We start from the raw sequence: 23,988 nt of genomic DNA, 5'->3' as shown, positions 1-23,988 counted from the left end.
GGGCATATCAGCATCACCTCCAGCTGGGTTCTCCTTGAGGGAGGAATGGTACATTTTTGTCCATCTTGCTCCCTTCCTGTTGTTCAAAGACGATTGGAGCAGAAGGCAGAAACGTAGAGTGGAATCCCAGAGGGTTTAAGGAAAGGAAGTATCTCTGCAGTCTGCTGTGGGTGGAGCTCAAAGTTGCCCGTTTCAATGGAAGCCACCTGCTGAAGTGAATGGCATGTTAACACAGTAGGTAATGAGCCATGGGAAGGTCTGTGCAGCTAAATCACACAAAATAACCTACCTATAAGGTCGTCCGTGAGTCCTTGCCTGTGTGTATTTCTCTGGGAGAGTCTCAGTTGGATACTCCTCACATCCTCTATCCTTGCCTCCTTCTAAAAAAAACAATTGGAGAAGGTCAGAGTGGAGAGACCTCTGCCTTTCTCATCCAATGAGTTTTGAAGAGGCGAGGAGAGAGGACGCAAGGAGTGTGAAATTGAGATTCTCCCTCTCTCGTTGTGCAATTCAAGCATTCAAAAGCGAAAGCAAAGCTCACTCATATGTTGCAAAATGCATGACACCGGCTGTATTTCTGTATTTCGAAAGTAATACATCTTGAAAACTTATCGCTGACATGCAAAACATTGGGACTATATCAACAATGGACTAATGAAACCAAGATCGTTTTTGGGTGGAATTTTCCTTTAACCCTTACCGTTTTAAATTTCAACGGGGTAGGGATGTCCCAAGGAAACCGGATAGCAAGGACCAGTTATGACATCTTTGTGGCTAGAATTTTTGAATATGCTATAAAATAGAATATGCTACTGTAACATACATGAACTTTTGGAACAAAGGGAACAGAGACCGGCACATCAGAAGTGTCTGGTTGTGTGAATGTTTAAAAGTCATTAGTGAAACCAAAAATACAGGTGATGTCTTTTACTGCCAGACAAAGGGCCAACTTGTGGCTGTGATTTTGTAACAATAAGGAATTCCCACAAGATTACTACAGTACTTACCAAAATCCATATAATAAAACACAGACCTTTGAATAGTCTTTTCACGCAGATTACAAAAACTATTTTCCAGTAAAACATTTTTCTTTTTATTTGGAACATTACAGCCTTTTGGGGTAGAATTGAATACAATTAGTTGACAAAAAAAGCCATGTAGTAATATATTTCTAATATCTTCAGAAAATAAGCCAGAGACATCAGCTATAATTGCATAATACATATGAAATAACTTCTCTCTACACATTAAAAGGATACATCATACTTCCCATTTTGAACTAAGTCATGTGTTTTTGGAAAAACTTCTCTACTTCTATAAAGGAAAAAGTAAGGAGGATGTTTACCTGACAAACACAGCAGTATGGATAAAAAAGAACGAGAGAAAGTTGCTGCATTACTAAAGTATTTGGCATAATGGTTTAGTAAAGAGTTAGAGATAAAAGTATCAAACTTTACACCCATCTCTCAAACAATTTATGAACAAAGATACACAAAGGTACAATCTGTTTGTATTTACAACAAAGTGAAGAAAAGTATCATGAACACAGATCGTGGTTTGAGAATAATCTCAAACTAATCTCAGCCTAGATCCCTTGTGTTTTGTCCAACGAAATACAGTGTAAAGACCTAGAGCCAGTTTTCCAGACCCAGATTAAAGGGATACTTAATTTTGGCATTGAAGTCTCATCTACTTCCCCAGAGTTAGATGAACTCATGGATACTATTTTCATGTCTCTGCATATACAGTTAAAGTCGGAAGTTAACATACACCTTAGCCAAATACATTTAAACTCAGTTTCACAATTCCTGACATTTAATCCTAGTAAAAATTCAGTTTTAGGTCAGTTAGGATCACCACTTTATTTTAAGAATGTGAAATGTCAGAATAGAGAATTATTTATTTCAGCTTTTATTTATTTCGTCACATTCCAAGTGGTTCAGAAGTTTACATACACTCAATTAGTATTTGGTAGCATTTCCTTTAAATTCTTTAACTTCGGTCAAACGTGTTGGGTAGCCTTCCACAAACTTCCCACAATAAGTTGGTTAAATTTTGGCCCATTCCTCCTGCCAAAGCTGGTGTAACTGAGTCAGGTTTGTAGGCCTCCTTGCTCGCACACACTTTTTCAGTTCTGCCCACAAATGTTCTATAAGATTGAGGTCAAGGCTTTGTGATGGCAATTCCAATACTTTGACTTTGTTGTCCTTAAGCCATTTTGCCACAACTTTGGAAGTATGCTTGGGGTCATTGTCCATTTGGAAGACCCATTTGCAACCAAGCTTTAACTTCCTGACTGATGTCTTGAGATGTTGCTTCAATATATCCACATAATTTTCCTGCCTCATGATGCCATCTATTTTGTGAAGTGCACCAGTCCCACCTTCAGCAAAGCACCCCCACAACATGATGCTGCCACCCCTGTGCTTCACGGTTGGGATGGTGTTCTTCGGCTTGCAAGCCTCCCCCTTTTTCCTCCAAGCATAATGATGGTCATTATGGCCAAACAGTTCTATTTTTGTTTCATCAGACCAGTGGACATTTCTCCAAAAAGGACGATCTTTGTTCCCATGTGAAGTTGCAAACCGTAGTCTGGCTTTTTTAATGGCGGTTTAGGAGCATTGGCTTCTTCCTTGCTGAGCGACTTTCAGGTTATGTTGATATAGGAATCGTTTTACTGTGGATATAGATACATTTGTACCCGTTTCCTCCAGCATCTTCACAAGGTGCTTTGCTGTTGTTCTGGGATTGATTTGCACTTTTCGCACCAAAGTACGTTCATCTCTAGGAGACAGAACGTGTCTCCTTCCTGAGCGGTATGACGGCTGCGAGGTCCCATGGTGTTTATACTTGCGTACTATTGTTTGTACAGATGAACGTGGTACCTTAAGGCGTTTGGAAATTGCTTCCAAGGATGAACCAGACTTGTAGACGTCTACAATTTTTTTATCTGAGGTCTTGGCTGATTTCTTTTGATTTTCCCATGATGTCAAGCAATGAGGCACTGAGTTTGAAGGTAGGCCTTGAAATACATCCACAGGTACACCTCCAATTGACTCAAATTATGTCAATTAGCCTATCAGAAGCTTCTAAAGCCATGACATAATTTTCTGGAACTTTCCAAGCTGTTTAAAGGCACAGTCAACTTAGTGTATGTAAACTTCTGACCCACTGGAATTGTGATACAGTGAATTATAAGTGAAATAATCTGTCTGTAAACAATTGTTGGAAAATGTACTTGTGTCATGGACAAAGTAGATGTCCTAACCGACTTGCCAAAACTATAGTTTGTTTACAAGAAATTTGTGGAGTAGTTGACAAACTAGTTTTAATGACTCCAACTTAAGTGTATGTAAACTTCTGACTTCAACTGTATATACAAAATTATGTGGACATCCCTTCAAATCAGTGGATTTGGCTATTTCAGCCACACCCGTTGCTGACACGTGTATAAAAATCAAGAACACAGCCATGCAATCTCCATAGACAAACATTGGCAGTAGAATGGCCTTACTGAAGAGCTCAGTGACTTCTAATATGGTACCGTCATAGGATGCCACCTTTCCAACAAGTCAGTTTATCAAATTTCTGCCCTACTAGAGCTGCCCCGGTCAACTATATGTTCTTATATTATGAAGTGGAAACATCTAGGAGCAACAACAGCTCAGCCGCAAAGTGGTAGGCCACACAAGCTCACAGAATGGGACCGCCGAAGCGCATAAAAATCGTCTGTCCTCAGTTGCAACACTCACTACAGAGTTCCAAACTGAATCTGGAAGCAACGTCAGTACAAGAACTGTTAGTCGGGAGCTTCATGAAATGGGCTTCCATGGTCGAGCAGCCGCACACAAGCCTAAGATCACCATGCGCAATGCCAAGCATCAGCTGGAGTGGTGTAAAGCTCGCCACCATTGGACTCTGGAGCTGTGGAAACGCGTTCTCTGTAGTGATGAATCACGCTTCACCATCTGGCAGTCTGACAGACAAATGTGGGTTTGGCGGATGCCAGGAGAACGCTACCTGCCCCAATGCATAGTGCCAACTGTAAAGTTTGAACATCTCATTCCGAAATCAACGAGCAGGTGTCCACATACCTTTGGTCATGTAGTGTAGTTTCGCAAGCCAATTCTAACTAGCATTAGAGCAATGACCGGAAATCTATGTTATCTACTAGCAGTTACTATAGACTTCCAGTCATTGTGCTAGTTAGCAACTTCCTTCAAACTGAATGCAGAGTCATAAAAATGGTATCCATGAGTTCATCTGACTCTGTGGAAGTAGATAAAGGGCTTCATTGCCAAAATCCTGAAGAGTCCCTTTAAGCCTAGTCCAGCATGCGCAATAGAAAAAGTCCATTGAAATAATTTTTTGGTTTAAGATTAGGTATAATCTGTGTCTGGAAAACCGTCCCTTACCGTATTAGAACATTATGGCTGTCAACAACATCAGTGTCCACTGAAGCTTATACTGTGATGATCATTCTGGAGAATCCAAACCTATAAAGTATGGTTGACTGTGTCCTTTCAGATCTCTCCACTGTCCCCATCTCTCATAATGGCAATTTACCATCATAGCACCTTAACAAAAATAACCAACAGGGTTGGTTATAATGAGGAATGGACATTTAGTAGTTTCAGTTAGAGGTAGGACAGTTTTGTAAGGTGGCCTACAAAAGGCTGCTCATGCTTTTAGCACAGTTGTCTTTCGCCGGAAAATGTGCTATTTCGCTGTCGCTCCCAAGTGATCAATGCTGTGTTTCTCAAGATTCCGGAAGATTCTGAAGCTCTTGGAGCAGAAGGAGCAGGTGAAAGGTCTCTCACCAGTGTGAAAGCGCAGATGAGCCTTCAGATTGTCCCTGAGACGAAAGCTCTTCCCACACTGGGGGCAGCTGTGAGGTCTCTGCCCTGTATGGAACCGTTCGTGCCTGCGGAGGCTTTTCCGCAGGGCGAACGTTTTGGAGCACTGGGAGCAGGAGTAGGGCTTCTCACCGGTGTGGAAGCGCTCGTGCCTCCTCAGGATCTTCCTGCGCTTGAAGCGCTTCCCACAGATCTTGCAGCCATGGGCGCGGCTTGAGGAGAGGACCCCTTGCAGCCGCCAGACACCGTTCCCACACTGAGTGAAGCAGCAGAGGCGTCGGCCTGTGTGGAGGCCTTGGTGGGTCTTGAGATCCTTCGGCATGGGGAACCTCTTGTTGCCATTACAGTTGCTACCATTAGCCTTCTTCCCTCCAGAGTTCTTTCCTCCGGGCACCAAAAGCAGGTTCACCAGCTGGACAGAGCAAGGCCTCGTCAACTTCTGCTCCAAGGAGGTCTGGTCCAGCTTGAAGTCCACCTTCTTCTTCTTTGTCTGGTCCAGCTTGAAGTCCACCTTCTTCTTCTTTGTCTGGTCCAGCTTGAAGTCCACCTTCTTCTTCTTTGTCTGGTCCAGCTTGAAGTCCACCTTCTTCTTCTTTTTCTGGTCCAGCTTGAAGTCCACCTTCTTCTTCTTCGTCTGGTCCAGCTTGAAGTCCACCTTCTTCTTCTTCGTCTGGTCCAGCTTGAAGTCCACCTTCTTCTTCTTCGTCTGGTCCAGCTTGAAGTCCACCTTCTTCTTCTTCGTCTGGTCCAGCTTGAAATCTACCTTTTTCTTCATTATAGCAGAGGGAGGGTTCGTTACATCCATAAATTTCAACTTACTCTTAGCCTGTACAGGAGCCAAAGCCCCATCTGAGGAGGACGGGCTGTAGGCTGTCCCTTTGGCGGTGCTGTAACTGGCCTGCTGGGGCTCCACCTGGGTAGGCTTTTCTTTACATGTAGGCTGTCGTGTTATGTCCTCCTCCTCTGCCTTTGGGACCATTTGGCAGATGACTTTAGTCTCGCATTCTATGTTGATTCCATTCTCGGTTTCTGTTTTGAGGGGCTGGGGTTTCTGCTTAGTTGGGGAGCTTTGAACAGGAACATAGAGGTGGATTGGATCCACAGTGGCTGGAGGACAGAAAATAAAATAGTTGTTAAATAGTACCCTCAACCCTTTATATACAAAGAGTTTATAACAAATATACTGCTCAAAAAATTAAAGGGAACACTTAAACAACACAATGTAACTCCAAGTCAATCACACTTCTGTGAAATCAAACTGTCCACTTAGGAAGCAACACTGATTGACAATAAATTTCACATGCTGTTGTGCAAATGGAATAGACAACAGGTGGAAATTATAGGCAATAAGCAAGACACCCCCAATAAAGGAGTGGTTCTGCAGGTGGAGACCACAGACCACTTCTCAGTTCCTATGCTTCCTGGCTGATGTTGTGGTCACTTTTTAATGCTGGCGGTGCTTTCACTCTAGAGGTAGCATGAGACGGAGTCTACAACCCACACAAGTGGCTCAGGTAGTGCAGCTCATCCAGGATGGCACATCAATGCGAGCTGTGGCATGAAGGTTTGCTGTCTGTCAGCGTAGTGTCCAGAGCATGGAGGCGCTACCAGGAGACAGGCCAGTACATCAGGAGACTTGAAGGAGGCCGTAGGAGGGCAACAACCCAGCAGCAGGACCGCTACCTCCGCCTTTGTGCAAGGAGGAGCACTGCCAGAGCCCTGCAAAATGACCTCCAGCAGGCCACAAATGTGCATGTGTCTGCTCAAACGGTCAGAAACAGACTCCATGAGGGTGGTATGAGGGCCCGACGTCCACAGGTGTGGGTTGTGCTTACAGCCCAACACCGTGCAGGACGTTTGGCATTTGCCAGAGAACACCAAGATTGGCAAATTCGCCACTGGCGCCCTGTGCTCTTCACAGATGAAAGCAGGTTCACACTGAGCACGTGACAGAGTCTGGAGACGCCGTGGAGAACGTTCTGCTGCCTGCAACATCCTCCAGCATGACCGGTTTGGCGGTGGGTCAGTCATGGTGTGGGGTGGCATTTCTTTGGGGGGCCGCACAGCCCTCCATGTGCTCGCCAGAGGTAGCCTGACTGCCATTAGGTACCGAGATGAGATCCTCAGACCCCTTGTGAGACCATATGCTGGTGCGGTTGGCCCTGGGTTCCTCCTAATGCAAGACAATGCTAGACCTCATGTGGCTGGAGTGTGTCAGCAGTTCCTGCAAGAGGAAGGCATTGATGCTATGGACTGGCCCGCCCGTTCCCCAGACCTGAATCCAATTGAGCACACCTGGGACATCATGTCTCGCTCCATCCACCAACGCCACGTTGCACCACAGACTGTCCAGGAGTTGGCGGATGCTTTAGTCCAGGTCTGGGAGGAGATCCCTCAGGAGACCATCCGCCACCTCATCAGGAGCATGCCCAGGCGTTGTAGGGAGGTCATACAGGCACGTGGAGGCCACACACACTACTGAGCCTCATTTTGACTTGTTTAAAGGACATTACATCAAAGTTGGATCAGCCTGTAGTGTGGTTTTCCACTTTAATTTTGAGTGTGACTCCAAATCCAGACCTCCATGGGTTGATAAATTGGATTTCCATTGATTATTTTTGTGTGATTTTGTTGTCAGCACATTCAACTATGTAAAGAAAAAAGTATTTAATAAGATTATTTCTTTCATTCAGATCTAGGATGTGTTGTTTAAGTGTTCCCTTTATTTTTTTGAGCAGTGTATATTTCAGTGTCTATAGCTTCACTACCACCTCCTAGAATAAATGTGTTTTTTACCAGAATAGATCACTTGTTCTTCTTCTGGCTCAGTGGTTGTTGAAGATTTTGGTTCCAGACTGCTCCCCTCCACTATCTCCACAACCTGATGACAGATGACAAGCCAAAAAGACGACTACTTAGATTGTGTAATACAGGTGTCAGCTAATCAAATTAGCTTGAAGCCTACAAGTCAAAAGAGCATTAGTCCTAGTAACAAACACATCTTATGGTTCACAATGAAGCCCTTTATCTACTTACCCACAGTCAGATGAACTCGTGGATACTATTTTTATGTCTCTACATCCAGCATGAAGGAAGTTTGAGGTAGTTTTGCGAGCCAATGCTAACCAGCATTAGCACAATGGCTGGAAGTCTATGGTAACAGCTAGCATGCTAGTTAGCAACTTCCTTCAAAATGCACGTAAAGACATACAAATGATACAAGTTCATCTGACTCTAAGGAAGTAGATAAAGGACTTCATTGCCAAAATCACAATGTATCCCTTTAACCCAAACAACTCACTGACCTTCTCTTCTAGAACAGAGCACTTGAGTTCAGCAGGCTGATTAGCCTTCAGCGGGGGTATACGATGTGCAGGACCCTCCTCCTCACTGCTCCCATTCAAAGAACCACTGCCCCCCTCCAAGGACAAGCACTGTTTTGGGTCTGGAGAATGCATGGGAAAGGGGAGGGGTAGAAAGCAAAGCACACAAACATTCCATTTGTTAGACAGCATGGTGCAGATCAGTACTGAAAATAATAACAAGAAAGAGATTAAACAAATCAGTAATTGTGTATTTCTTTGTTATTTTTTGCCTCCAAAATGTTGTTTGTTGACATTTTGTCAGTCATCATGTTTTGCAGTAACTCTGTCCAACATCAAGTCATAAAATAAATAAAAAATGGATTTCAACAGTCACTTTCAGAAAGAAAGATGATAAGAGTCATCATGCATACTAAACAGTGTGTATTTATTCAAATGCATACATGATTGTATACTTGCTTCAAAGTATCCGAAGAATTGTTTTGATGAGATTGTTAACAACGTTTCACTGCACTCTCTGCAGAGCAACAATGTTAGCTACAGGACAATGAGACTCTTTTACTTTACAAAATGTATGCCAAACAAAAAACATTGACTTCAAACCATACAACTCTATGCACAATGGCTACTTTGAACAATTTACACAGTAAATACATCAACTGTGCAGATGCAGTCTGGTAACAGAATTATGGTAAAATGTCAGTTTTCATTCTGTTACTAAACTTTATCTGCACAGTTCTTCCTGTAAATGTGTTTTTGTAAAATTGTCAGTGGAAATTGTTAAAATTAGTATTTGTGCATTGAGTTGTATGGTTTGCTAAACTTTGAAATCAATGTTTTTTGTTTGGTATACATGTTAATCTGAAAAAAATATCTGAAAAAAATATCTGAATTTCTGCGTAATTCCGTTACCATGGATTTACCAGTGTAATGAAGTAATACTAACGTTAGCTAACATACTTTCATGGAGCTCTGAGAACGTTGTTGTCTCCTCATCCACTTGAACTCCGATACTGCGAAGACATTTTTTGCCAGACTTTTTTACAGCGTCCACTGTTTGCAGGGTTTCATTTTGTTCCCTCCGCCCTTCAATGAGAATAGTGGTTCCCGAAGCAAGGAAGCGACTCTCGAACAGTTTCGTTATTTCCACGACGGCCACCTTTGCAAGTGAATCCAAAACAGACGCAATCTGGGTTTCAAAATTCACATCGTCGGAAACAGACATGCTGACAGCTAATAGTGAGCGCGCGGTAAAAAATCTAACTAAAATCGAACAAATGTTAAAACCAAAAAGCTTAACATGGGGAGATATTAAACTGTGTTTATCATCAACCACATGGTCTGAGAAACCGGGGGCGTGTCTCTGACGTTTAATGGAGAGAAAAAAGTACGTGTTTCCACTAGTTACCACAGCCACAAAGTAAATCGTAAAAATGTATGAACATTTCATTTAATATTACCAGTGTGGTTAAGGTTAGGTTTAAAATCACATTTTAAGAAGATAAATTGTAGAAATATGCGGGGTTTAGGATTTGGTGGCTGTGCTAACTAGTGACGACCCAACGTACGCTTAGCGTCTTGTGCCAAATACATTTTATTTCCGGGGAAAGCGTGGTGCGTAATATGGTAATATCTCATTATGTAATATGGGGGAAAATAAAATAATTCTAACAGTGAGAGATATTTGTTGTTATTATCTTATGAGTTTTATGCTACACCCACACAGTATTGTACAGCTAACCTTATGGGGACACACAATTCAGTCACATTCAAAATCCTATTTTCCCTAACTCCTAAACCTAACCCATACTCTTACCCTAACCTTAACCCATAAACCTAACCCTAAAACTAACCCTAGCTCCTATCCCTTAACATAATTCTAACACTAACTCTAACCTTAACCCTAAACCCTAGAAATAGCATGTCCCCAGTTGGTCCAATGTATGTTTGTTTACTTTTCTTGTGGGGACTTCTGGTCCCCACAAGAATAGTTAAACATGTCCACACACACACACACAATAATCCAGATCACAAGTCGTTTTCAAATCTTTTTCCAAGCTGTCATTTATTTTGAGCCTTTACAGTATGTTTAAGTTTTCTTGTTTAAAAAAAAAGGAATACTGTTGTTATATTTCTTTGTCAGTAGAAAACATCCATGTGATTTACAGCACATTTCAGTGCACAAGAAGAAAAAAAGCTTACCAACTAAAGTTACAATAATTCAACAGAGTAGGTTGGTATGACCCATGACCTGTATGTAGGAAAAGCCTGCTTGCACCCTTGGATTTGACAAGTTAGGAGAGGGGCGAACATTTAATCTAGAGAAAATAAAACAAAAAATAAAATACATTCAGACAACAAGTTTACAGATGGACTTAAAATGCATCAACAAAGTAACCCCTCTATTTGTTTGAAATATAAAAATCAGAAGCATCAGGTGTTTTAAGATTTAGTGCTAGTGAATATCCAATAGCTGTATTTTGAAAGTCTTATTTTCACAATTTAGTTTTTGTATCCTTTTCATATTGTATGGATGGCAAAGTTACAGGTGTGGTGTGAATAAAAAAATGGGGCTCTGAGAAAGTACTGTCTTTCATGGATTCAAAGCAAAGGGGAAAAAATAAAACAATATTTTGACAAGATGCTCTGAGCAAGGATGTTGAAAACATGAGGATGTCCATATGAGCAGACATATTTAACTTAATGACGTGTTACAACAGAGGTCAAGGAAAACTTGAGGAAGGAGATGATGTGATTGGCCAATTCTATTATATTGGCTAGATTTAGACATAGGCCAGTGAAATGATGAGATCAACAATTTACTCATCATCGTCATCATCATCATCATCGTCGTCGTCGTCGTCGTCATCATCATCATCGTCATCGTCATCTGGATCAATTTCATCTGAAAGAACATCTTCAATCCATTCCTCAAGCTCATCTGCGCTTGGTAGGTCGTCATCATTGTCGATCTCCATCCATACACTGTCGGCCTATAGAGAGACAAAAAGCAATTCAGTGCCAAAGATAGACTATTGAATGTTTTTAAATGCTAGTGGAACCATAGAAATAGAATGAATAGAATGGGCATCCCCATTCAAGTCAGTAAAAGCATAATGGGTGCACTGCCGGCCATTGCGAGTGTACCCATAGCAGCAAAGCAGGAAGTAAAAGCAGGAAATGTACCCATTAATCTGTGCTGTAATTTGTTGAATCAACTGAACAACACATTGACATTACAAAAAAATACATTCAGAGTGTACGCATGAGTTTACCAGTTAAATTGCCAGCATTAGATGTTCCAAGCCTGTCCTATTCATTCTATTTCTATGAATAGAACCTCATGACTCCTCATACATGACAGAAACATTACTCACATCTTCAACATCCACAACACCAATCTGGGGAGAGCCTAGGTCAATTCCAAAGGTCTTCTCCCAGTATGGGACAAGCTAAAGAGGATGGATAATATTCCAGGAAGAAATCAACAGCAATCAGAATCTCATATCACGATCCCCCATATTTAATGTGGGAAATTGGATAGATGGATTATATTGTATTGATAAGTGACCATCCATGACCATGATTTTACCAGCGGGAAGTCATCTGGATCAATCCAGACAATGCTGAGGTTGGGATTATCATTGTGCTCCTCTGCTACTTCCTTTAGGATTTCCAGGAACTCAAAACCATCTGGGAAGTCAAAGGTCAAGTGTCAAATGTACATAAAGCCTTATGAAACCCCTCTCGCTGACAATGGTTCCATCCTCCCCCACCCAGCCCTATTGACTCATTAGCCTCCCCTTTGGTTCTGTACCTGGATCATCCTCTTCTGCGAATGCAATGATGTGCTCGCCATCAATGTCATCCTCCTAAGAAAAGACAGACTCCTTAAACGCACTAACACCAAGTAAGAAAACTGGGATGGGGAATATACATTTTAGTCATTTTTAGAAAAATATTTGAAAACGACTTGTGATCTGGATTATTGTGTGTGTGTGTGGACATGTTTAACTATTCTTGTGGGGACCAGAAGTCCCCACAAGAAAAGTAAACAAACATACATTGGACCAACTGGGGACATTTTGCTAGTTCCCACAAGGTCAAATGCTATTTCTAGGGTTTAGGTTTAAGGTTAGAGTTAGTGTTAGAATTATGTTAAGGGTTAGGAGCTAGGGTTAGTTTTAGGGTTAGGTTTATGGGTTAAGGTTATGGTTAGGGTAAGAGTATGGGTTAGGTTTAGGAGTTAGGGAAAATAGGATTTTGAATGTGACTGAATTGTGTGTCCCCATAAGGTTAGCTGTACAATACTGTGTGGGTGTAGCATAAAACTCATAAGATAATAACAACAAATATCTCTCACTGTTAGCATTATTTTATTTTCCCCCATATTACATAATGAGATATTACCATATTACGCACCACGCTTTCCCCGGAAATAAAATGTATTTGGCACAAGACGCTAAGCGTACGTTGGGTCGTCACTAGTTAGCACAGCCACCAAATCCTAAACCCCGCATATTTCTACAATTTATCTTCTTAAAATGTATAGACTACCTACAAGTGTATTTCCATCCGTGTTTGCACATTTAGGCCACATATATACACTGAACAAAAATATAAGCACAACACGTAAAATGTTGGTCCCATGTTTCATGAGCTGAAAAAAAATCCCAGACATTTTTCATACGCACAAAAAGCGTATTTCTCTCAAATGTTGTGCACAAATTTGTCTACATCCCTATTAGTGATCATTTGTTCTTTGCCAAGATAATCCATCCACTTGACAGATGTGGCATATCATGATGCTGATTAAACAGCATGATCATTACACAGGTGCACCTTGTGCTGGGGACAATAAAAGGCCACTTTAGAATGTGCAGTTTTGTCACACAAAACAATGACACAGATGTCTCAAGTTTTGAGGGAGCATGCAATTGGCATGCTGACTGCAGGAATATCCACCAGAGCTGTTGCCAGAGAATGTAAGGTTAATTTATCTACCATACACTGTCTCCAACGTCGTTTTAGAGAATTTGGCACTACATCCAACCGGCCTCAAAACTGCAGACCACGTGTAACCACGCCAGCCCAGGAGCTCCACATCTGGCTTGTCTGTAATAAAGCCCTTTTGTGGGGAAAAACATATTGTGATTGGCTGAGCCTGGCTCCCTATGCCATCCGAGGCCGCCCCATGGCTGCACCCCTATCCAGTCATGTGAAATACATAGATTAGGGCCTAATGAATTTATTTAAATTGACTGATTTCCTTATATGAACTGTAACTCAGTAAAATCTTTGAAATTGTTCAATGTTGCGTTTATATTTTTGTTCAGCATGTTGCGTTTATATTTTTGTTCAGTATACTTAGGTGGATAACAATAAAAATTGGGGAGGCATGCTTACTAAGAAGACATCATCCATTTTGTTTTGTAGGATGATTTTTATGGTAATAGTTGGTATAGCTTACCCAGATCTCATACATGTTATCGGGCTCCATCTTCCTCAGGGTTGGTCTATAAAGAAATAGGACGTCAGATATTTATTTATTGTTCATTGAGCAAGGTTACACTTTTTAAACTTTGAGTCCTACTTTAATGGGAATAGTCAGTTAAGAGTAATTAACACAATACTTAGCATATTTATATGTTTTCCCTTTCTGTAATACACATGACTTCCAGTGACCTATTTGCAACACTCATTTGTGTACGGGTTGATTGTCACTAGACTTGTTACTGACTGTTATGGATTGTTCTCATATCGTTTGATAGGGCTGGACGCCGGAGCTAGTCAAGGTACAAGGGCCGAGGACACACTGATTATTATTGTATTGATGACATTATGAACACTCTGTCATTCTGTAGCAGAAAAGTTACAGTCTTTTGTTTTGACTTTGTACAAGCCTCTTGGGCTGATGTTTAGAGAACATTTAGTACTGTTCGATTAGAATGTAAAGGGACCCGTCTCCAACAGGCCCGATTATACATTTTCTCTGGAGGTGTCTCCCTGTTGCAACTGTTGATTTTGATTGATATTTTCAACGACTGCTCTCCTTTTGGTTCACCTGAAAATTCCCTTTACACCTAGGTATAGGGTTTTTACAAGTCAAATCACAAAGAGAGGAAAGAACACCTGACCCTTCTCATTATGTATTGTGCCATTCTGGCCACTGTGGCCATGAATCTCACCTGTCGTGATCCTCGATATACTCGACAAGCTCCTCCTCTGTGTAGGGCTTTCCGGGGATAACTATGGGTTCATCTATAAAGGGTTCATAGAAGTCCACCTCATTCACCTTCAGGCCCAGATCCTTGGCAACCTGGAATACAGAGGATTGGTCTGAAGGAACAATGGGATACTTTTAAAAGAGAGTAGAGCTCCAGTGTAATTTTGAGGATGTAGTTGTTAGTGGGTAAGGTTCTTCACCTTGGGAGTGAATGTAGCGAAGAACTTGATGTGTGGGTGGAACTCCTCAGCCGCGTCCACATAGGCCAAATAATCTGAAATGTTACAGGCATTTGTTAAGACCTGAGTAAAATCTAGATTTTTTGTTGGCAAATACACTGTTAATACACTGTTTTATCCATAAAATGTACACATAACTTATAGTATACAGTAAAAACACAGAAATAAAATGTTTTAAATATACATTATATATTCTTACGTTCAGACTTTTCGCTCTTAAAGTAGCCAACCAGTTTGATATCCTCCTCAATGTTATGGAAACCTTTAACCTCCGGATCGTTCTCAATGATCTCAACTGGGTCTTCAAGAACCTTGAACAGAGTAAAAGAAGGATGGATGGGGAGCGGAAGATCATGGTGGGGGAAAAGAGAGTGAAACAGTACAGAATATATCAGTGGTGGATAAATAGTCTGTTTCCTACAAATTGCAGCCAGGTAAAAGAGAGCATAAATAGATGACATTACTCTCACATACATCATAGATGAACTCCACAATTGTGTCTGCAGCAAGCTCCCCATCGTACTCAATGATCTCGTTCTCGGTGAAAATGTAGATGCTGTCGGCCTCCTCAAGTCCTGAGGAGACAACAGAATTTCAACTCGGGGCTTACATATCCAGTCATAACCTTGAATCCACTAGAGGTCAGGCTTGCTCATGGGTTGCCTTAGCACAATGACACAAGATGTGCATCTCAAAAGTGTAGTGGCTTCTTCTCCTTGTTTCCTTTACTTCATCATCACTGAGGTGAGATAATTAAAAAGGTGATGTCTCAGTGGGCAATGGGCGTTCACCATATTGCTTTCTCCTATAATATATTTCCTAATTCTGGGAGAGTGTAAGTCTCAGTGACCCCTTCCTTCAAAATAACCTTTTTGAAAAACAGTACTCCTAAAAACTGTCATCGTAAGAGTGTGGTATCTTAGTCAGCAGCCTGTCGAAGTGTGACCCGCACAGCAGCTCGTGCACATAAACAAGTAGAAATGTGAAATAGTGTTCTGCAGCACCCTCCACAGGGGAAATTATCTACATTGATAGTTGCAGAGGAAGGAGGCAAGACAAGGAGAGGAATCCACGTATGACTATTGAGATGCATCCATTGAGACAGTCAAGCAGTTTACTCCACTGAGCACATACCTGGTCAGTGGTGATGTCTACATTTGATTGTGACACTTTGACAAATGGATCATGTTGAAAGATGGTGACAATTTCACCATAACTGGCCTCAGAACTATAAATAATCCTATGAATCTTGAATATCGGTAATAGTGTCTATTTCTGTGCGTATTTACCTAGTTTCTTAGCAACAACACTGCCCTTCTTCTCATCAACAAGGCCAAATCCAATATCCTCATCGTCAAGGTCATCAAGGACCTGAGCTGCAAGCTGTGAAAAAAAAACACATTCACATAACTGAAAACACAGTGGCACCCTTATGCCTGAGCAGGAATATCTTCTGATAATGTACGAAGAACTTATAAGGACTTTTGGGGAGTTTGTTTTTAAGTTTATTTTGGAATATTCTGTATTGAAATTGATATGCATTCACTTCACCCTCAGCTTTGTGGGTTTGCTGGAGGGACAGGTGTCATTCTCAGTGCACTGCGTACACACTAAAGCAAACAGAAATGTTGTTTTATTTCACACATTTTCCTTCAGTTCCTCCACCATAAAAGCCTGGGACTCAGAGCGCTGTCCATGCACTTTCTAAATCTGTGTGAAACTTGACCCTCATAACTGACAACCGGCTCAACCAACGATGTTGCCACATCCGTGGCCTGCATACGGAGGGGTGGGATAACAGTTCTGCTGACTGCATTGGGGTAACTGGGTGCTTGGATAGCAACAGGTGCAACCCTGCTTTCACATATCTCTTCTAGCACTTCATCAAGGAGGTGCAGGCACCCAAACATACATACACAGAGACACATAGACTGACATGAAGGATAAGTTCTAAGTGCTTCTGTGCAGTTAATTTTATTACATAGCAAAATCCCATAACCAGGCTGTCATGTTCCACACCATGGCAATGATGATAGTTGGCACTGATGGTAGGCCTAGAGATCCTAGCCTGAAACCATGGGATGCAAGCAATAGTGGCCCTTGCTTTATGTCTTGGTGTGCAGTTTGATATTATGTACCTTTTGGGGGAATGTTTATTTGTGAATAACTGTAAAACAGCGGCCCAAATGTCAGAGGTGAATTATTACACTGTATTATAATAGTATAATAGCAGCCTGTCCCAGGAAAGCTAATTTTCAGCTAAAGTCCCCACTATTTACTTGTCAGATGAATAGGTTTTCCCTTGTAGACACTTCCCACTGCGTACAAACTGGTTTAAACTGTCACGGCTGTCATCGTCGTCAGACGATATAGCGAAATCATCGTCGGAAAAGGAGGACCAATATGCAGCAGGATTGAGATTGTTCATCTTGAACATTTAATAAACTCAAAATGAACATACAAAATAACAAAACGAACTCCCGATTTACAGACAGTCTTCTCATGCTCACATACGCTAGACAAGAAACAATCTCCCACAAATGACAAACACACCCTAATATATGGGACTCTCAATCAAAGGCAAATAGACCACACCTGCCTTCAATTGAGAGTCCCCACCCCAATTAACTAAACATAGAACCAGACTACCTAGACTAAACATAGAATTACATAAATCTCAAACAGTGCCCAAAAAACCCCGGAATACTTAAATCAAATGCCCTTACTACAAAAACACCACCCCGAACCACATAAACCAAATACCCTCTGCCACGTCCTGACCAAACTACAATGACAATTTACCCTTATACTGGCCAGGACGTGACATAAACACATTTGTTTCCATGTCATTTCAACAAAAAAATTCTATCTGATGACGCTGAATCAACATGGAAAATTGATAAAATTTGCGAAAAGTCATCAACAAGCATGAATTTAGGGACTTTTTGCATTTTTTTTTCACCCAATCTAAATTCAATGACATGGTTTGACTTTTTGTTGTTTTCACTTTGAATTCACGTTAGATGACAACTCAATCAAATATGAATCAAAACTACACGCTGAACTGACGTCTGTGCTCAGTGAGTTATGTGTCCATATTTGTCATGGGGGGAGTGGTATTCATATGAAGAGGTTCTAAGGGGGTCAGGATCTAGATCGGCCTGTTAAATAGATTGAGGGCTAAACTCAGCTAAAGGCTTTTAGCCAAACAGACTACTACAGCTATATAAGGTTGCTGTTTGGGGGCATGAGTTGTGAAGCGGGCAGGTTTCTTGCCTGAGTGCAATGGGAGAGTTTGCTTCGTGACAAATCAGGGAAGGGAGGAGGGAGGAGCACATACTGTACATCTAAATGAGATGACATGCTATCCTCATCTATCTCATTGCCTGACCTAGATTATACCATAGAAATATAATGAATAGAATGGGTGTCTCCATTCAAGTCGATGATGGCATAATGGGTGGACTGGCATCAATTCATGAGATAGCCCACTGCAAAGGACATCAGGCTCAGCCTTTCATAAATATGTAGGACTGACTCATAAACGATATGTAAAATCTGATGTAGACAGTGTTGTATAACAGTCTCATCGGTTGTTCCCTACAAATGCTGTTTTGAATTAAAAGTAAATTGTAGCTACACACTGAAGCTGGCTGCAAAGCCGAAACGTCTGTGTACGCTGTCCCTGATGCAGCGAATTTTTTTCTTCAAAATGAAGTAAGCTTGTGACATCTTTTTGAGTGCAGACCCATTACACCTTTTGTTTGTCCTAATTTGCATTTTTTTTTACACACTAGCCAAGCTTTTGGGAGAGCGCGATGTTTCCCTTTTGATTAGCCATTGAGAGTGTACCCATAGCAGCAAAGCAGGAAGAAAAAGCAGGAAGTGTACCCATCAATCTGTGCTGCGATTTGTTGAATCAACTCAACTGACGCTACAAAAAAATGAATTCCATTGCATAAGCCACATCAGTTAGCATCATTTGAATGCAGTGGAGGCTCCTCAGATGAAGAAGGGGAGGACCATCCTCCTCAGTGAATTTCATAAAAATAGTGAAACATTAAAAAAAGTTATAATTTTTAGATAAAACCATATGCACTGTTTTTCAATTAAGGTCTAAAGTAGCCTCAACAGTACTCTCTGGGGTAGCACCATGGTGTAGCTGGAGGACAACTAGTTTCCATCCTCCTCTGGGTACATTGACTTTGATAAAAAACCTAGGAGGCTCATGGTTCTCACCACCTTCCATAGACTTACACAGTAATTATGACAACTTCCAGAGGACGTACTCCAACATATCAGAGTTCTTGCAGCATGAACTGACATGTTGTCCACCCAATCAAAGGACCAGAGAACAAATCTAGTACTGAAAGCATAAGCTACAGCTAGCTAGCACTGCAGTGCATAAAATGTGATGAGTAGGTGACTCAAATAGAGAGAGACAATAGTTGAACGGTTTTGAATAAATAAATATTCAAAATGAAGGAGACGCAAGAGATAGAGAGCTAGCTATATTTTGTTGTATACATTTTTCCACTTCAAGATGCACTATGTAGAAGTCGCTCTGCCATTTCCTTCTTGCTAAAATTCTAATAGTTCGCTTAATTTCAGTTTGTAACAAAACAAGTATAGTGTAGAGAATCATCGTACCATCTAAACCGCTGTGAAATAGTTAGCTAGCTAGCTAGTTTAGCCTACTGAGACACACGGCTCAAACAGAGGGATGCTATGTTAGCTAGCTGGCTATGGCTTTCCAACACTGGAACTCTTCCAAGTCAAGGTAAACTTTTGGTTTTATTAATGTATTGCCACAGGGGCCCTGCACTGCTTGTTGTACACTGTACTGCATGATTGCAGCGGGTTTACTAACGCGTTAGTTTTAGTAGCTATGGTGACAACGATGTAGGCCAGCATTTCCCAAACTTTGTCCCCGGGACCCCAAGGGTTGCATGTTTTGTTTTTTTGCCCTAGCACTGCACAGCTGATTCAAATTATCAAAGCTTGATGATTAGTTATTATTTGAATCAGCTGTGTAGTACTAGAGCAAAAACCAAAACGTGCACCGCTTGGGGTCCCGAGGACTGAGTTTGGGAAAACCTGATGTAAGCTGTGTGTAGCGGTTATGGTATGAAGGTTTGGCTTGGAAAGGTTTTTCTCGCCTGGTCACAGAATAGCGTGTAGCTGCGAGAAGGAATTATACAATGAGCAAAGAGATCATGCTGTTTGTATGTGGCTGTTATGAAAGTGAGCTGTGGTTGGGGGTGATCATGGGTGTATTCATTCCGCAGATTCTGTAAAAAGGAATCTTAAACGGAAGCAAACGGAACAGAGTGCTGATAATCATACCTGAACTTGTCCAATAGAAACTCTTGTTTGCAACTGTTTGGACTAATGATTATACCCTAGATCAGCTCGATGCAGGCAAGAGTGTGCAAGGCGGTATTGAATAGGCACACAATGTGTTTACTTAAGTCTGATTTGGATATATTTGGCAGTTTTTGCTGCATAACATGTAGAAGTTGTCCCTTTTCAGGTTTAGAAGAAGTGATTAGTTAGAATAGAAGCTGGTTAGAATAGCTAGCATACAGAAATTGTTTATGGTAGTCAAATTTGTTTTTTAATTGTAACTCTTTACCACATCTATTGCAAGTGTACACATCAGTTACCAGTCAAATTGCCAGGGTTAGAGGTTCCAAGCCCGTTCTATTCATTCTATTTCTATGTAGTATACTCTCGCTCTCTTTCTCTTTCTCTGCAATAGACCAAAACAGAGTGCAGAGTGCACATTAATTTCACATAATGTCATGGCACTACTACCTTTTAAATAGCAACACAGCACTTTAGGATACACAAACATCCACAACAGCAGCACTCGATAAATATAGACCCAGAGCCACACCAACCAAGGACTATTTTGGCAAGGTGCTGGTGACGCTCAAGTCTCTAGGATCCGCTGACAGGTACAGTACTGCAGCCGTCTGTCAGTCAGCCCAGTCCAGTCAGCCGACACCACAGTACTGGGGCCTGAACCTCCTGGGCTAGGCCTCGAGGTGCCATAACATACAGAGGAGGGGGCAGGCAAGAATTCTCAGATGATGATTAATATATCATTAATCAAAACACCCTGCTGAGTAGACATATGTCTCTCACACACATGGACCTACATACATACATGCACACACACGGACCTACATACATACATACATGCACACATGTCGGACCTACATACATACATGCACACATGTACTCATATACACCCACATGCACACACGCAAGTGGATGTGTTCGTTTCCTGAAGCGTTTGTTTCCAACCGGGGAACCTAGTCATGGCAAAATTCTACAGTAGACTTTGGTATGTTTGTTCATTATTCGTTTTCCAGGTGATTAAATGAGTAAAAGAAAACCATACAACTCCTTAAGAGGCACCAGTCCCAAAATAGCTCTTCAGCCATCAGAGGTGTGTTGTGTTTCTCTTCAGGGAATCCTGGAAGTTGTAGTCCAAAGTGGTTAAGTTGTAGTCCTAAGAAGTTGGGCCAGTCCTGGCAGAGCTGGATTTGAGAGGATTAGCTCATTAGCCATCTGAAGAGCATTTATATTTCTTTATAAACCACCAGTCATTCACACCCATTTGTCTTCAGTTTCAGGCCATCCAGGGGTACCTATGGGTTTCACTGCTGAATGAGATAACCTTTGTGCCTCCTGAGAGGGCTACTGATTTCACTGGAGATCAAGAACCGGTATCCCCTTTCAAGGGTGAGAGAGTGCAGGGGTTTAAGATTGAACAATGTAGTTAATTCGAAATGTAGGTTGGCACTTGCTTTGGTGCCAAAACTAATCAAAAAGTGTCTATGAAATCACACAACACACACATTCTTGACATCCATATTGCTCAGATATGAGTGAATGAGGAATAGCTGCACATCTCTCACTGAACGTATGGAATTGTGTTGACAGTAGGCCTATGTGGAGTTCTCTAAGTAACAGATTTACAATGGAGTGGTGTAGCCATTGAAATAGAATGTACGCATTTTATTTCTATGGGTGAATTTTTCTTCTATGTACGGAGCTGTAGTCTGAAGCAGACCTACGGTGTAACTCTGTCAGACACTGTTGAAATGAGGTGATGACACGTCTAAATTATCATGCTATGGATGTAATCCTCTCACCAGGATGAACGTGACTGTTCTGCAGCTGAAAGTCTTGAGTGACAGGATGAAGCTTTAACCTTTGACCTTTAGCCTATCGTGAGGGGTTATTGGGATGGCATGTTGGCTGGTAGGAAGGCCAGTTGGAAATCAGGGAGAAGAAAAAGGGCAGTTGAGTGTGTGATGGATGTAGCGAGGGGGGTACTTCAAAGAACAGGGTCACATAAACACACAACAGACCCATGGTCACAAACACCCATGGTGACACACACATATCAAAATGGACATATGGCCATGTACACACACATATGGATTTACTCCGCACACCCTATTACAATCAATACAAGAAATGTAGGACATTTCTGATAGATGTTAGGAAGATAGAAGAGATTATTCTTATGGATTGTAAATCAGATCAGTCAACGAGCTGATGACTTTGGGTCCTGCTACTTCTGTCCATGTCATGTTTGAGTCATAAATGGTCGACAGTACAGATAGCAGGTCGAACACCTGCTATCTGTACTGTCGACCATTTGCCAGGACTGGTGATGGGATCCCGTGTCCTCACGACTCAGCACTTTGCATGTGAAGAATGGTGTCTCACACTCCCTCCATGCCACAGGCACGTGACAAATGTTTTTGTCTCAGTTGTCAGTATTTCTTATGTCGCTGCACTAATTCCTGCCCCACACCATTCCTTAAAGACACACCCATCCCTGCCATCTCCCATTTCATCTAAGACCACAAAAGCATGAGTCAGTCTTAAAACAATACACCCCAGGGATATTTCCAGCAACCCAGAGATTTCTGGAACAGCAGGTGAGTCAACATAGTACCCCTACAGTCCCCTCCAGGCACTATCGCTTATTTGGCAATTTATAGCATGAGCTGATTATTAATTCCTGTTACTATCTCATGTCTGCCTCTACCCATTTACCCTGATGACCAAATTCATTCACTAAAAAGGCTTTCAAATTCAGTAAACTGTCCAATCCATGCAATAGTCGGACCCTTGCAGCTTTTGCTTCTAATCTATTGCCTTGAACATCTTAATATTATCATTGTTTATGTTGTGGCATGTTTCAAAGGCCACATTTGAGTTGCCTTACCCTTAACAACAACACTTAGTTACCTGTAAATACTGTCTGTATCCACGTAGCCCCTTAATACACACTATCATGCCTCATCCAGTTGATAAATTATAGCAGTGATGGTGCATCCCTACCCAGGCACTGTGTCCCACTTCTACCTCCCAGTTACCCATCCCCTCTCCTCACCATACCCCACTCAGTTGCCCGAGTCCTTCCAGTTGTCTGACCCAGTCCTCCCAGTCCCCTGACCCAGTCCTCTCACTCCCCTGACCCAGTCCTCTCAGTCCCCTGAACGAGTCCTCTCAGTCCCCTGACCCAGTCCTCCCAGTCCCCTGACCCAGTCCTCCCAGTCCCCTGACCCAGTCCTCTCAGTCCCCTGACCCAGTCCTCCCAGTCCCCTGACCCAGTCCTCTCAGTACCCTGACCCAGTCCTCCCAGCCCCCTGACCCAGTCCTGCCAGTCACCTGACCCAGTCCACTCAGTCCTCTAACCCAGTCCTGCCAGTCCCCTGACCCAGTCCACTCAGTTCCCTGACCCAGTCCTGCCAGTCCCCTGACCCAGTCCCCTGACCCAGTCCACTCAGTCCCCTGACCCAGTCCTGCCAGTCCCCTGACCCAGTCCTGCCAGTCCCCTGACACAGTCCTGCCAGTCCCCTGACCCAGTCCACTCAGTCCCCTGACCGTCCTCCCAGTCCCCTGACCCAGTCCACTCAGTCCCCTGACCCAATCCTCCCAGTTCCCTGACCCAGTCCTCTCAGTACCCTGACCCAGTCCTCCCAGCCCCCTGACCCAGTCCTGCCAGTCACCTGACCCAGTCCACTCAGTCCTCTGACCCAGTCCTGCCAGTCCCCTGACCCAGTCCAGTCAGTCCCCTGACTCAGTCCTGCCAGTCCCCTGACCCAGTCCCCTGACCCAGTCCACTCAGTCCCCTGACCCAGTCCTGCCAGTCCCCTGACACAGTCCTGCCAGTCCCCTGACCCAGTCCACTCAGTCCCCTGACCGTCCTCCCAGTCCCCTGACCCAGTCCTCCCAGTCCCCTGACCCAGTCCTCCTAGTCCCCTGACCCAGTCCTCCCAGTCCCCTGACCCAGTCCTCCTAGTCCCCTGACC

General features: G+C 42.5%; 2 protein-coding genes across 2 annotated transcripts in view; both read right to left on the bottom strand.

Annotated features, from left to right (window-relative positions):
- Positions 1 to 1,069: 1,069 nt before the first annotated feature.
- Positions 1,070 to 9,555, bottom strand: LOC106569450 (uncharacterized). The gene is made up of 4 exons (XM_014140816.3): positions 9,140 to 9,555; positions 8,162 to 8,301; positions 7,653 to 7,737; positions 1,070 to 5,963 (listed from the first exon to the last, which is right to left on the bottom strand). The coding sequence occupies exons 1-4, from the start codon at positions 9,402 to 9,404 to the stop codon at positions 4,720 to 4,722; spliced, it is 1,734 nt and encodes a 577-aa protein (XP_013996291.3). The 5' UTR covers positions 9,405 to 9,555; the 3' UTR covers positions 1,070 to 4,719.
- Positions 9,556 to 10,225: 670 nt separating this feature from the next.
- Positions 10,226 to 23,988, bottom strand: part of LOC100196652 (calsequestrin-like) — a 14,368-nt gene continuing 605 nt past the window's right edge. Inside the window, exons 2-11 of the mRNA NM_001141681.1 lie at positions 15,934 to 16,027; positions 15,119 to 15,219; positions 14,844 to 14,955; positions 14,606 to 14,679; positions 14,368 to 14,498; positions 13,650 to 13,695; positions 11,997 to 12,051; positions 11,772 to 11,872; positions 11,557 to 11,631; positions 10,226 to 11,172 (exon numbers count right to left, since the gene is read on the bottom strand). Coding sequence (NP_001135153.1) covers positions 10,999 to 11,172; positions 11,557 to 11,631; positions 11,772 to 11,872; positions 11,997 to 12,051; positions 13,650 to 13,695; positions 14,368 to 14,498; positions 14,606 to 14,679; positions 14,844 to 14,955; positions 15,119 to 15,219; positions 15,934 to 16,027 — 963 coding nt within the window. The 3' untranslated portion in view covers positions 10,226 to 10,998. The remainder of the gene's footprint in view (positions 11,173 to 11,556; positions 11,632 to 11,771; positions 11,873 to 11,996; positions 12,052 to 13,649; positions 13,696 to 14,367; positions 14,499 to 14,605; positions 14,680 to 14,843; positions 14,956 to 15,118; positions 15,220 to 15,933; positions 16,028 to 23,988) is intronic.

This window comes from Salmo salar, chromosome 14 (genome assembly GCF_965601325.2).
Source record: "Salmo salar chromosome 14, fSalSal1, whole genome shotgun sequence".
In the NCBI taxonomy this organism is placed as follows: Eukaryota; Metazoa; Chordata; class Actinopteri; order Salmoniformes; family Salmonidae; genus Salmo; species Salmo salar.
Note: the sequence above shows the minus strand (reverse complement) of the source record. Positions and strands in the feature narration are given on the sequence as shown.

Excerpts from the sequence above, each read along its gene's own strand:
- LOC106569450 (XM_014140816.3), bottom strand. The coding sequence starts at position 9,404 with ATGTCTGTTTCCGACGATGTGAATTTTGAAACCCAGATTGCGTCTGTT. Across the intron at positions 7,738-8,161 it reads GCTCTGTTCTAGAAGAGAAG|GTTGTGGAGATAGTGGAGGG; the intron begins GTCAGTGAGTTG and ends ATCTGTCATCAG. Across the intron at positions 5,964-7,652 it reads AGAACAAGTGATCTATTCTG|CCACTGTGGATCCAATCCAC; the intron begins GTAAAAAACACA and ends TCTGTCCTCCAG.